The sequence below is a fragment of the Pongo abelii genome, chromosome 19 (genome assembly GCF_028885655.2).
Source record: "Pongo abelii isolate AG06213 chromosome 19, NHGRI_mPonAbe1-v2.0_pri, whole genome shotgun sequence".
Lineage (NCBI taxonomy): Eukaryota > Metazoa > Chordata > Mammalia > Primates > Hominidae > Pongo > Pongo abelii.
Genome location: NC_072004.2, coordinates 75,186,411 through 75,200,343, shown reverse-complemented (window position 1 = coordinate 75,200,343; position 13,933 = coordinate 75,186,411). Strand labels below are relative to the sequence as shown.

Genomic DNA, 13,933 nt, shown 5'->3' with positions numbered 1-13,933 from the left:
GGTTGAACAGTGGGACACAAAGATTTTTGATTAATGGGTCATCAGCAGAGCTCTTGTGACATGCCCTAGGCATCTATGTTTGGTCTTGTCCTTTTCAACTTAAAAAATATATATTTAAATAGAGACAAGGTTTCACTACGTTGCTCAGGCTGGTCTCGAACTCCTGGGTTCAAGCAATCTGCCCGCCTTGGCCTCCCAAAATGCTGAGATTACATAGGTGAACCATTGTGCCCCGTCATTCAGCCTATTTATCAGTGACTTGGGTAAAGACAGAGAACAGAGGTTTGTCTAATTTGCACATGACGTAAAACTAACATATTGGGTAACAGAATCTAAATTCAAAGTGATCCCAACATACCTGAATTTGGGACTAAAAACCCAGTAATAGGCCAGGCGCAGTGGCTCACACATGTAATCCCAGCACTTTGGGAGGCTGAAGCGGGCAGATCACTTGAGGTCAGGAGTTCGAGACCAGCCTGGCCAACGTGGTGTGAAACCATCTCTACTAAAAATACAAAAAATTAGTTGGGTGTGCTGGTGCGTGCCTGTAATCTCAGCTTCTCGGGAGGCTGAGGCAGGATTTTTTTGTTGGGAGTGAAGGCGGGTGGAATTGGTAAGTAACAGAGTTTCTTTTTAGGGTGATGAAAATGATCTAAAATTGATCGTGGTGATGGTTGCACAATTCTGTGAATATACTAAAAACTATTGAATTATGCACTTAAAATGGATAGATTGTATGGAATATGAATTATATCTCTATAAAGCTATTAACAAAAAAATTTTAAAAATAAAGAATAATGGGCTAAACACTTAGTAGCTCACACCTATAATCCCAGCACTTTGGAAGGTCAAGGCAGGAGGATCACTTGAACCGAGGAGTTTGAGACCAGCCTGGGCAATGTAGTGAGACCCCATTTCTACAAAAAATTTAAAAATTAGCCAAGCATGGTGGTACATGCCAATAGTCACAGCTACTCAGGAGACTGAGGCGGGAGGATGGCTTGAGCCCAGGAATTTGAGGTAGTGGTGAGCTATGGTCATGCCACTGCACTCCAGCGTGGGCAACAGAGTGAGACCCTATGAAGGTTTTTACCTCAGTACAGACAGTTGAGTCACTCATACTTTTTAGTTCTTACTCCTCAGTGTCATTGCTGTGCAGAGCTCTGCTGTTATTTAATTAATTTGTTAATTCCCATTTATCTCATTCCCATACCTGCCACCACAGTTCTTTGTAATTTATGTATGTTTCTTTTTCTATGAGTTGCATAGTGTGTGTGTATGTTAAGTAAATGGTATCATTGTCTGCATTGTTCTGTTTCTTTTCCCACTCAGCATCATGATGAGTGGTGCATTTTAGGGTTTCTCCCTGTTGCTGTGTGTACATCTAGTCTGTGGGAACTGACTGCTACTCGGTTTGCCCTGGTGACATCCCTCTCTTAGTGATAGACACCCAGGTTACCTGTCACCAGCCCTCCCTCACCATAATTAATAATCCAGTGTACATTCTCATATGTGTCCCTTTATGCAATGTGGAAAAATTTCTTTGGGTTATATTCCCAAGAGCAGAGTTGCTGGTTGTAGGATATTATATATATCTCTATCTATATATGCTTATTGTATTTATACTTAGTTGATATGTTTATACTAAGTACTGTCGGATTGCCCTTTAAAATGGCTGTACTGGTCTACCTTCTTTCCAGCAGAATGAGGGTTATAGCCTCCTAGTCCACAAGATGCATAGATTTATTATTATTGTTATTTTTTGAGACAGAGTTTCGCTCTTGTTGCCCAGCCTGGAGTGCAATGGCGCAATCTCGGCTCACTGTAACCTCCACCTCCCGGGTTCAAGCGATTCTCCTGCATCAGCCCCCCGAGTAGCTGGGATTACAGGCATGTGCCACCACGCCCGGCTAGTTTTGTATTTTTAGTAGAGATGGGGTTTCTCCGTGTTGGTCAGACTGGTCTCGAACTCCCAACCTTAGGTGATCTGCCCGCCTCAGCCTCTCAAAGTGCTGGGATTACAGGTGTGAGCCACCGCACCTGGACAGATTTTTTTTTTAATTATATTGAGGTATATAACAGTAGAGATGCATAGATTTTGGTAATGGAGACAGGAAAGAAAGATGTCCATTCTAAGGCTGGGTGCGTTGGCTCATGGCTGTAATCCCAGCGCTTTGGGAGGCTGAGGTGGGCAGATGACCTGAGGTCAAGAGTTCGAGACCAGTCTGGCCAACATGATGAAACCCTGTCTCTATTAAAAATACAAAAATTAGCTGGGCATGGTGGCATGCGCCTGTAGTCCCAGCTACTCCAGAGGCTAAGGCAGGAGACTCTCTTGAACCCAGGAGGCGGAGGTTGCAGTGAGCTGAGATCGCACCACTGCTCTCCAGCCCGGGCAGACAAGAGTGAAACTCCATCTCAAAAAAATTAAAAAATTAAAAATTAAAAAAAGCAATGATAAAAGAATATTTGTTTAGTTTTATTTTAGACTTGTTGAGCTACTGTAGACTTGGGTAGAGATCATTACAGGCAGTCAGAAATTATTATATAAAATCCTGCAGTTAGATTCATAATATATTCAGCAGTATGGGGCAGGAGAAAACTGGCTTGATAGCTGTTTGGAGCCACCACCAGTAGGATATATGTGGCTGCCAAAAGAGCTAATGTAATCTTAGGCCACTTTAGTAGAAGTAGAGTGTAAGATGGTAGGAGGTAGCCGGTCTCACCACTGGAGGGTTTTGTGTTCTTAAGGAAGAGGTTGGCATGCTGGAATTTGTGTGAAGGAAAACAAGCACTCAGCAGTCCCTCTACCCACCTGCCTACATCTGTACTCATATATGATGCCTTCCCTTCCGTTCTTACGAATGATTTGGTCATGTTTCTGCCTATTAGAAACTAATCCCATCCCTTCTCACCACTCAAGACCTTTGGCAATTCTGCTGTCTGTCTCCTGTGCCATCAGTTTTCCCTGTCTACCGGATCATCCCCATTAGCATACACAGATAAAATGTCATTTCATCCTAATACTCTCTCTTGACCCCATATCCCCCTTCATTTATCTCCAGATTTTCCCTGCTTTCCAGTGCAGCACATCCCGAATTAGTTGGTCATGGTTGCTGTCTCCAGATCCTCTCCTCCCATTTTCCTTCAAACCCACTTCCAGCCTTTTGTCTCTCGCATTCCACAGCTCTTGTCAAGGTCACCACTGACCTCTGCCTTGCTAAATCCCAAGGTCAGTTCCCAGCCCTCAGCCCACATGACCTGCCTGCATCTGTCTGTCCCAGCCGATCATTCCCTCCTCTTTAAAATACTCTCTTCCTTCGGCTTTCAGAGAACCCCTGGTTTTCCTCCTCACTGACCATCCCTTCTCAGCCTTTGCTGCTGCTTCCTCATTATCTCCCTGACTTCAAAGTGTCAGCAGGCCCGGGGCGTCATTCCTCAGACCTCTTCTCTGTCTATACTCACTCCTCTGGGGATCTCATCCGGTCTGTCAAATAACTTTATTCATGACGGTTCAGATTGGTATCTCCAATCTGGACTTTACCCTTGAATGTCACGTTTGTATGTCCACCTTCCTACATGGCATCTCTACTTAATGTCTAACAGGGAATCTCAAGCCTGGCGTTATCTCACACGTAAGTACTGAGCTTTCCCCTCCCTGCTCCCCCAACCTGCTCTTACAGTCTTTCTTCCTCATCTCAATAAAGGCAAGGCTGTTTTCCAGTGCTCGGATCAAAAGCCTTGCTGCTTCTCTTTTTTTCTCACACCTCCTTTCAATTCATTAGAAAACAGTTTTGACTCTACCTTTGTAATGTATCCAGAATTCAGCCTCTCCTCACCACCTTCCCAGTTCCTACTCTGTCTACTCCAAGCCACCACCACTGTTATTCCTTTCCTGAATTACTGCAGTAGCCCCCTAACTAATCTTCTTGCTTCTAGTGTATTCTCAGCATAGGGGCTGGAGTGGTTCTTTTAAAACAGAAGTCTGATCATATCACTTCTCTGCTCCAAACCCCTGGTGCAGAGTTTCTTCATCTCAGCACTGTTGACATTGGGGCCAGATAATTCTTTCTGTGAGGACTCTGTGTGTTGTAGGATGTTTAGCAGCAGCCATGGCCTCTACCCACTGGATACTAATGGCACCTCCCCCCCTACTTTTCTCTAGAGTAAAAGTAAAGTCCAAATTCTTAGAGCGGTCCAGAAGATCCTGTCTGTTTGCCTACCATGTGATCGCAGCTTCCTGTTCCCCCATCCTTTGCTCCATTCTCACCGTATTGGCTTCCTTGCTAAACCTCAAAGTTGCCACATGCTCTTGGCTCTGGGCCTCTGCATTCGCTATTTCACCAGCCGACTAGAATGCTCTTCCCCAGGTACCTGTAGAGCTTATTCTCTCTCTGCAGATTTTTTGCTTCAGTAGCGCCTCTTTTTCCTTGATTGCTTTATTACTAACACCTGGAACAGTGCTTAGCACATATTAAGTGCTCAGTAAGTGTTTTAGGACGTTAAAGGGTGATCTGGTGGCCACCTTAGATTATTTGGAAGACTTTTTAGCAGGAGTGAGAATGGCTTCGTTAATGTTGCATATGACTATGGGTTAATTTGTAAGGAGGTAGATTTGAAGTTATTTAATTGTAAAGCGTACCATTTAATGGCTTTTAGGGTATTCACAGAGTCATGCAACTGTCATCACAATCAATTTTAGAACATTTTTATTATCTCAGAAAAAAACTCCACACCCCTTAACCATTGCCCTCCCACCCACACCTACCCTGCCAGCCCTGGGCAATCTGCTTTCTGTCTATATAGATTCGCCTATTCTGAATATTTTCATATAAATGGAATCATATAATATGCAGCTTTTTCAGTCTGGCCTCTTTACTCAGCATCATGTTTTCAAGGCTCATCTACGTTGTAGCATGTATATACCTATAGCAAGTATAGGTATTTTGTTTGTTTTTGTTGCCAAATAATCTTTTGTATGGATGTACCACATTTCATTTATCCAGTCATCAGTTGATCGACATTTGGTTGTTCCCACTTTTTGGCTATTATAAATAATGCCACTATGAACATTGATTTCTAAGTTTTTGTGTGGCCATAAGTTTTCATTTGTCTTGAGTATATACTTAGAAGTGGACTTTGCTGGGTCATATGTAACTCTGTGTTGAACATTTTGAGAAACTACCAAACTATTTTCCAAAGCAGCTGCACCTTTTTCCCATCAGCAGTGTGTGAGGTTTCAGTTTCTTCACATCCTTGCCAGCACCTGTTATTATCTATCACAAAGTTATTTTCCAAAAACAATTCTGTGGATATAAGTGAAAATTTTAAAGGTATGGGCTTATCTCCAGTTTTCACCTCTGGCTTTTGGTTTCTGCCTTTGGAGAAAGTTGCTTTTTTCCCCGTAAAGGGGTGTGCTGTGATTTGTTTTCTCCAGTCTCAACCCACATGTGACCAGTGGCCCACATTCAGAAAGGGGCAAGTTTGAACCACGAGCACTGTCCATGGCCTCGGCTTAGAGTCTTCTCTTTGTGAAGGGTCTCAAAGGAGTGGAACCTGCCCCACTGGCATAGAACTCAGAATAAGAAGCTGGCCAGCATGTACAGTCAGTGCTCTCACTCATGGAGGTAGTCAGACATCAAACAGGAAAAGCGTGTGCCTCTTCGATTCTCCTTCTCCCTCTTGCTTTCAGATGGATGATGATGACGACGACGATGACATAGGAGATCATGACGATGACCACCCCGGGATGGAGGTGGTGCTGCATGAGGACAAGAAGTACTACCCAACAGCCGAGGAGGTGTATGGTCCTGAGGTGGAGACCATAGTTCAAGAAGAAGACACTCAGCCTCTCACAGGTACATCAGGAGGAGCTGGGCTGTGCGGAGTGAAATTGAAACCTGGAAACTTCATTTCATAGCTCTCAGCAAACCTTAAAAGTTCAGTGAATGAATTGATCAGTTTTTCTTTACTACCTTCAGGTACTGTTTCTGGTTTAAGGTTTAGTTAATCCTCTTTTAATATTCAGTAAAGCTCTTAACTAGTTTCTAAGCAAATAAGAGTTATTTCTTATTTATCTGCTATCAGTTTAGGTGCATGAAGACTGTTGTTAAGTTTATTTACCCTGTGGCCTGATATGTTTTTCCATCCAAATAACTCCAACCCTTTTAACCAGTTCTCATAATATGTATTGTCCATTTCTTTTTCTTTTTTTGAGACGAAGTCTTGCTCTGTCGCCCATGCTGGATTGCGGTGGCACAATCTTGGCTCACTGCAACCTCCGCCTCCCTGGTTCAAGCAATTCTCCTGCTTCAGCCTCCCTAGTAGCTGGGATTATAGGTGTCTGCCACCATGCCTGGCTAATTTTTGTATTTTTAGTAGAAATGGGGTTTCACCATGTTGGCCAGGCTGGTCTTGAACCCCTGACCTCAAGTGATCTGCCTGCCCTGTCCTCCCAAAGAGCTGGGATTACAGGCGTGAGCCACTGCACCCAGCCTTATTGTCCATTTAATAGTTTTCATAGGCTGGAAGTGGTGGCTCATGCCTGTAATCCCAGTACTTTGGGAGGCCAGAGCAGGAGGATCGCTTGAACCAGCAGTTCGAGACCAACCTGGGCAACATGGTGAAACTCCATCTCTACAAAAAAGTACAAAAATTAGCTGGGCATGGTGGTGGATGCCTCCCAGCAACTCGGGAGACTGAGGCAGGACGATCACTTGATCACGCCATTTGTACGCTTCCGCCTGGGTAACGGTGAAACCCTGTCTCCCCAAAAAAAAAGTTTTCATTGATCTTTTGGAAAATAATTGCATCTTATAAATGCAAGGAAAGATCTTGAGCTGACATTGACCTCAACCTACATCCATTCCCCCTCCCTCCCTCCCACTGTCCCTCAAAATGAAGCCCAGACTCCTCTTTCCACAATTCAAGGTCCTTCACTGTCTCATGCCAAACAGCATTTCCAAAACTTTCTCAACATATGAGTGATCCTTGAGAGTAAAATAAATTGATGTCATACATCATACATTCTGAAAGGTCAGTCTAATGGAATAGTGCTCCAAATTTTTATGTTTTATGCCCACCTACACATCACTACCTTTTTTTTTTCTTCTAGAACCCATTATTAAGCCAGTGAAAACCAAGAAATTCACTCTGATGGAGCAGACATTACCTGTTACGGTGTATGAGATGGAGTAAGTTACAAGGTTTCTCAGCTTCTCTGCAGGAATGCTGTGGGTTCATGTTTTTGTAGAGATAAGAGGTGGCTTTTGGCTGAAATAGCTAGTAAATTGTGGCCGTACATAGCTCTCAAATTCTCCTTCAGCTTATGTGGCTGCTGGGATATTTGGGGTCAATCTTAAATTTTCTCTTGGTGTTCACCTAAATGTTAGCTGTTTCCTCTTCTAGATCTTTAGTTTGATGTTGAAGGCCAGCCTTTAAGGGAGATCTGGGTATCACAGTTATCACTGTTGGGTCCACCAGAGCCTGTTTGGACTCAGTAAGACTGCTGAGTATTTTAGGAATATATTAGCTCTTTATTTTGTTTTTTGTTGTTATTTTGAGACAAGGTCTTGTTTTGTTGCTCAGGCTGGAGTGCAATGGCACAATCATGGCTCATTGCAGCCTTGACCTCCCAGGCTCAATAGATGTGTCTGCCTCAGCCTCCTGAGCAGCTGGAACTACAGGAACACACCACCATGCCTGGCTAATTTTTGTGTTTTTTGTACGGTTTCACTATGTTGCCCAAGCTGGTCTCAAACTCCTGGGCTCAAATGATTCTCCTGCCTTAGTTTCCCAAAGTGCTGAGATTACAGGCGTGAGCTACCATGCCCAGCCCTCAACTCTTTATTTTGAAAAGGAGAGCAAAAGCGGGTAGATATATGTGTAGGATCATTTAGGTGCTCTCTGTCTCTCTCTTTTTTTTTTTTTTTGATGCGGAGTCTCACTCTGTTGCCCAGGCTGGAGTGCAGTGGCATGATCTCAGCTCTCTACAACCTCCACCTTCCAGGTTCAAGTGATTCTCCTGCCTTAGCCTCCCGAGTAGCTGGGATTACAGGTGCATGCCACCACGTTCAGCTAATTTTTATATTGTTAGTAGAGATGGGGTTTCGCCATGTTGGAAGTCCTGGCTGGGTGTGGTGGCTCACGCTTGTAATGCCAGCACTTCGGGAGGCCAGGGCAGGTGGATCACCTCAGGTCAGGAGTTCAAGACCCGCCTGACCAACATGGTGAAACCCCGTCTCTGCTGAAAATGCAAAAATTAGCTGGTCATGGTGGCCTCAGCCTCCCAAAGTGTTGGGATTATAGGCATGAGCCACTGCTCCTGGCCTAATTTTTGTGTTTTTAGTAGAGACAGGGTTTTACCATGTTGGCCAGGCTGGTCTTGAACTCCTGACCTCAGGTAGTCCACCCACCTCGGCCTCCCAAAGTGCTGGGATCACAGGCCTGAGCCACCATGCCCAGCCTCTTCTTCCTTTTTTAGTCTTGCTGTTTTACTATTGAAATCCCTGTGATAGTCCATTCACAGATTGTGTTACCTCTTGGATAAGTTTCTTGCGTTCCCAAAGCCAGAGCTATGTAAGTATAGACATTCACATCTGCCTGAGCACACTCCAGTTGGTCTGAAAGTTGTTCCTGGCCAAAAATACCTGAAACACCTTTACACCACTCCTCATTTGGAAACGTTTGCCAGTGTCTCTTTTCTCTTTTCCTTTGTCCTTCCAGTTTCTTGGCGGATCTGATGGATAACTCAGAGCTCATCAGAAATGTGACCCTTTGTGGACATCTCCACCATGGCAAGGTAAGACAGAACTTTCAGCTACTTGGAACAGGATTTCTCTTTTGTGCCTGCTCATGTGTTAGAGTCACAGCCGTTGAGTTTGAGGTCACAAGGCTCAACCTCCTGACTGGGGGTACTGCATGCCTGTTATGAAGTCATACTGTGAAATTCTGGCTTTTCCCAAGCAGCAGGTGGAGCCTGTTCCTAAGCCACTTGCATGCCTGAGCCTTGTGTCTACATCTGGACAGAAGATGGGAAATTGAGCCTTACTCTGATTTTTATAAGTATTCATTTCCTGAGGGATGCCTGTCTAAGAAAGATTTCATCTTTTATTTGAAAATAATCCTGTGGCTTCAGTGTTAATTCTTTGCTGTCCCATAACCCTCCTTGCTCTTCTTTTTCTCTCCTTATCCCTAAATTATGTGGTGTATTGGGAGCTGGGGGAAGGGCACAGTAAATTTTCCTCTGTGGTTGGCAGATGTTAACTGTTTCTTCCCTTTTAGACATGTTTTGTAGATTGTTTAATTGAGCAGACTCACCCGGAAATCAGAAAGCGCTATGACCAAGATGTAAGTAGAACTTCTGTTGAGGGCTTAGGATGAACCATTCAGAACAGATAGAGATGTCTCTCTCCTCCTTCCTTCACCCTTCCTGTTCTCTATAAATAATGATGCCTCCAAAGTGCAGCTTTATAATTGTGATCTCTATTAATAGACTGTAAGAAAATAATTTCAACTTTCTCAGGAGCATAGAGAATATTGAGCTGCGGTATTTTGGGATGATCCATTTTGCACTTGGGATCCCTCCTCTGTTGTGATATATCCTGACTTTTATTGTCTATTCTTTCCTGTCATAGTATTAATAGCCTGCTCTATAAATGTGGTACAATTGTACCTGGTTTTCATGGTAAATTCAAATGCCTGTGAATGAGGCCAACTGTGTCTGCAAGTCTCAGTGCAATAAATGTTCAAACCCTGCCAGATTGATTGTTTTAACACTCTAGCATTAAGGCTGACACATGTCTCCCTTTACCACACTAAGAATTCTGTGCATTTGATATAAATTATCTCTCAGCTATACCTAGTCTTTAGTGACCTCCCCCAACTCAAAAAGAGCAGTGGCTCATGCCTATAATCCCAGTACTTTGGGAGGCCAGGACAGGAAGATCACTTGAGGTCAGGAGTTTGAGACCAGCCTGGCCAACATGGCGAAACTCTATCTCTACTAAAATGCAAAATGTAGCTGGGTGGGCACGGTGGTGCGCACCTGTAGTCCCAGCTACTTGAGGGGTTTAGGCAGGAGAATCGCTTGAACCTGGGAGGCAGAGGTTGCAGTGAGCCAAGATTACGCCACCACACTCTAGCCTGGGTGACCGAGTGAGACTCCGTCTCAAAAAAAGACAAAATCACAACCAAAAAGAAAAACCCAGCCAGGTGTGGTGGCTCACGCCTGTAATCCCAGCACTTTGGGAGGCCGAGCCGGGGGGATCACATGAGGTTAGGAGTTCGAGACCAGCCTGACCAACATGGTGAAACCCTGTGTCTACTGAAAATACAAAATCAGCTGAGCATGGTGGCGCACATCTGTAATCCCTGCTACTTGGGAGGCTGAGGCAGGAGAATCTCTTGAACCCTGGAGTCAAAGGAAGTTGCAGTGGGCCGAGATCGCACCATTACACTCCAGCATGGGCAACAAGAGCGAAACTCTGCCTCCAGAAAAGTAAAAATAAAAAAATCCCTCCACACACCCAGGAGCATTTCTAGCTGGGAGGGCACTGGTCTCATTGTCTGGAATTGCTGTGGGGACACCCTGCTCTCTCTCTCTCTTTAATCTCAAAGAAACCCTTGAGCTGGGAGGTGGTGAGGGAAAGTGATTGATGGTTCGTTTGTGGGAGAGCAGTCTGAACTCAGGTGGTAACAACAGTTAATTTTTTTCAGCTGTGCTATACTGACATCCTCTTCACAGAGCAAGAGGTAAGCATGCCTTGGGGAATCTGATTGTCACCTACACCAGACCCACCAGTAATAGTTTTGTAGGGAATGTAGAGGAGCCTTTATGATAGCATTTTAGTTCATACTCTACTCCTCTCTCTCCACTTCTCACGTCCCATCTCCTTCCCCCAGTTACTCCAGGGTTATAACTTGAAAAAGAACTGGGTAGGCAAGCTGTAGGTTAGGAGGGGAACCCTCCTGTTCTTGACTAGATTAAATTTGGCCTAATATAGGGGAAATACTAAGAGGCGATGTCTGCATTTGTGCTATAAGTTATGCAGAAGCTCAACGTGATTTTTTTAAAATGACATCATCCTTTAAAAATCCGCAGGGTGACTCCATCCATATGATGACCTCTTTCTAGGAGTAGCTTCTCTTTGAAAATGGGTTCCTATATCTTTGTGTTTCTCTTTTTGTCTTTCCATCCGGATCTTTCTCTCTACTCTCTGACCCCTTCTCTTTCCCCCCTTATTTCTGTCCCTTTTTCCTAATGGAAGTTTTAAGTATAATTAAGTATGGTTAACTAAAGGCACTTGGAGTTAGTAAAGATAGATAGGCAATCAATGTTAGCTGTTATTATTTTATAATGTATTTATATATTTGTTTGACTGGAGTTTTAAAAAAAAAATGTTTATTCCTGTCATAGCTTTTATATTTCTTTTTTTTTTAAAAAACTAAAATACCCCAGATTGTTTCTTTTTACTTTCAGGGTGCTCAGCTATTGTTTTTGTTTCTAACGTATAAAGAGGATGAGATTCTAGGACTCTGGATTCTCTGATACGGCTTAATACTGTTTTGTTTGCAGTAGTTCATTTTCATCTTTTCACATTTGAAACAAGCCCCCCAAAAATGCTGTCTAACACCAAGATATTTTATCTTCAAGGTCATGCTGGCTAGAGGCCTAGATAAAAATCACCCACTATAAGGAGAGGCATCAGTGTAATTTACTAGCAACTGGGGAGCCCCAAAAACAAAATGAACCCCTCTTGCATAGGAAGAGGTCTTGACCACTCTTTGTTCCTTTCAGAGAGGTGTAGGCATCAAAAGCACTCCTGTGACAGTGGTCTTGCCAGACACCAAAGGAAAATCTTATCTCTTCAATATCATGGACACTCCAGGTAGGACATCCTTTGGCTTTTGATTATTAGAACCTTGTCTTGGTTTTGCGTGTGTCCTCTCACTTTCCAGAGCAGAACAGAGCAGTGCATCAGTGCATCTTTGTTTTTACATTCCCTCACCTTCATTGAAACCATTTTCCATTTTGACTCTCTGCTTTGTTTCTGACTTGTTAATTTAGCAAGCATCATACTCCAGGCCTCCTATTCATGTCTTTACTCTTTCGAATATTTAAAAATGTTAGGGAATTGTATTCGTTTATTCATTTCAGCCTGTCAGGCCCCATGCTATCTGCTGGGGCGCTAAAGGTGAGTCAGAGCCAGTCCCTGGCCTTGAGTACTCTCAGTCTTTTGAAGGAGACTGGCGAACATCCTGATGACCTTGGGAGCAGCGCACCTTGGCTGACTCTTCCTCCTGTGGAAAGGACCAACTGGGGCAGAGTTTTTAAAAACTGGAAGGTTTTAGATTTTGGCTGATTTGCCTTCTTGGCACCATCTGATGCCCAGTGTCCTGATACCTCTCAGCTCCTGCCCCCATAGCACCTCGCCAGGAACTGCCTTCCTCGAACAGCACACTGTGCTCCAGGCCCTCCTTTGGCCTTTCTCCTGCCTCCAGATTGTCTTGAGTCCCACAGAACTCTGCTTACTGCTGATTAGGCTAAGCTGGTCTGTGTGTGTGGACTCATGCTCTCCTAGGCACTTCCCTCTTTTTATGTAGGGAGCCTCCCGTAGAAAAGCTTAATGCAAGAATATGACTCTAATGGGGGATATTTTTACCCTGCAGGGGGTTATGGCGAGGAGGGAAAGGGGATATTTGGAGGTTCACAGGCTTTGAAGTGCCCCCTCAGTTCACCCTACCAGTTAATTGTGCTTTATCCTGCACCAAATGATGACTTACTTAGTATTTGCTTTTCAGGACATGTGAATTTCTCTGATGAGGTCACAGCTGGCTTGCGCATCTCAGATGGAGTGGTCCTTTTCATTGATGCTGCTGAGGGGGTGAGTCAGACTCAGCTCCCAGAATCTCATCTACCTGTTATGTTTGCCCCCACCCCCCAACAATACCCAGAGCACTGAGTGAGCCGGAAGCCAGAGAACTTGAAACTCTCTGGGATTAAGGCTCAAATTTGCTCTAAAATTAAAGCAGCAAATGAAGTTCAAAATTAATTCTCACCGGGTGTGGTGGCTCGCACCTGTAATCCCAACACTTTGGGAGGCTGAGGTGGGTGGATCACCTGAGGTCAGGAGTTCGAGACCAGCCTGGCCAGCATGGCGAAACCCCGTCTCTACTAAAAATACAAAAATTAGCCAGGTGTGGTGACCCATGCCTGTAGTCCCAGCTACTCATTAGGCTGAAGCAGGAGAATCACTTGAGCCTGGGAGTTGGAGGTTGCAGTGAGCCGAGATTGCGCCACTTCACTCCAGCCTGGGTACTAGAGTGAGACATTCTCTCAAAAAAAGAAGAAAAAAAAATGATCAGTGTGGGTGCCCTTGCTTCCTGCTCAGTGAAGCTCAAAATGATAAGACTCATTGCTATTCAGAAAACACAAAGATAAAATGACAAATGTAAATAAAAGGAAGGGAGGAGTGTATGTTCTTGTAAGTGGATTTTTAACATTAGTTGCGTTTTTCCAAGAGATTGGAGTTAAAAGACCAGGGTGTCTTCTGTATTCCTCAATTGAGAGATGGAACACTTTGGCTAACCTTATTCGTGTTATCATTGGTGAGACAGCCAGCAGAGGGAGCCAGAATTGTCTTTTTTTAAACTGACTTTTCATTTTGGAATAACAGCAAACTGAAAAGTTGCAAGAATTGTTCAAAGAACCCACCCTCATTTACTTCATAATTCTCTCTTTGTACGCATTCAGACACACACAGAGAGACAGTGTATGTTTTCCCCTTGAACCGTTTGAAAGTAAAATATTTCAGAATGTATTTTCTAAGAATAAGGACATTCACCTACATAACCACAGTACAGTTGCCAAAATCAGAAAATTTAACATTGATACAGTCCTGTTGTACAGATCTTTTTCTACAGACCTTATTCA

General features: G+C 43.9%; 1 protein-coding gene across 2 annotated transcripts in view; it reads left to right on the top strand.

The window, feature by feature from the left end:
• The window catches only part of EFTUD2 (elongation factor Tu GTP binding domain containing 2), a 48,487-nt gene that overhangs the window by 6,973 nt on the left and 27,581 nt on the right, over positions 1 to 13,933 (top strand). For both annotated transcript variants that reach the window (NM_001133094.1, XM_063717909.1), the window contains 7 exon segments: positions 5,693 to 5,858; positions 7,115 to 7,193; positions 8,725 to 8,800; positions 9,283 to 9,348; positions 10,717 to 10,752; positions 11,798 to 11,888; positions 12,802 to 12,884. In NM_001133094.1, the coding sequence (NP_001126566.1) occupies positions 5,693 to 5,858; positions 7,115 to 7,193; positions 8,725 to 8,800; positions 9,283 to 9,348; positions 10,717 to 10,752; positions 11,798 to 11,888; positions 12,802 to 12,884 (597 nt within the window).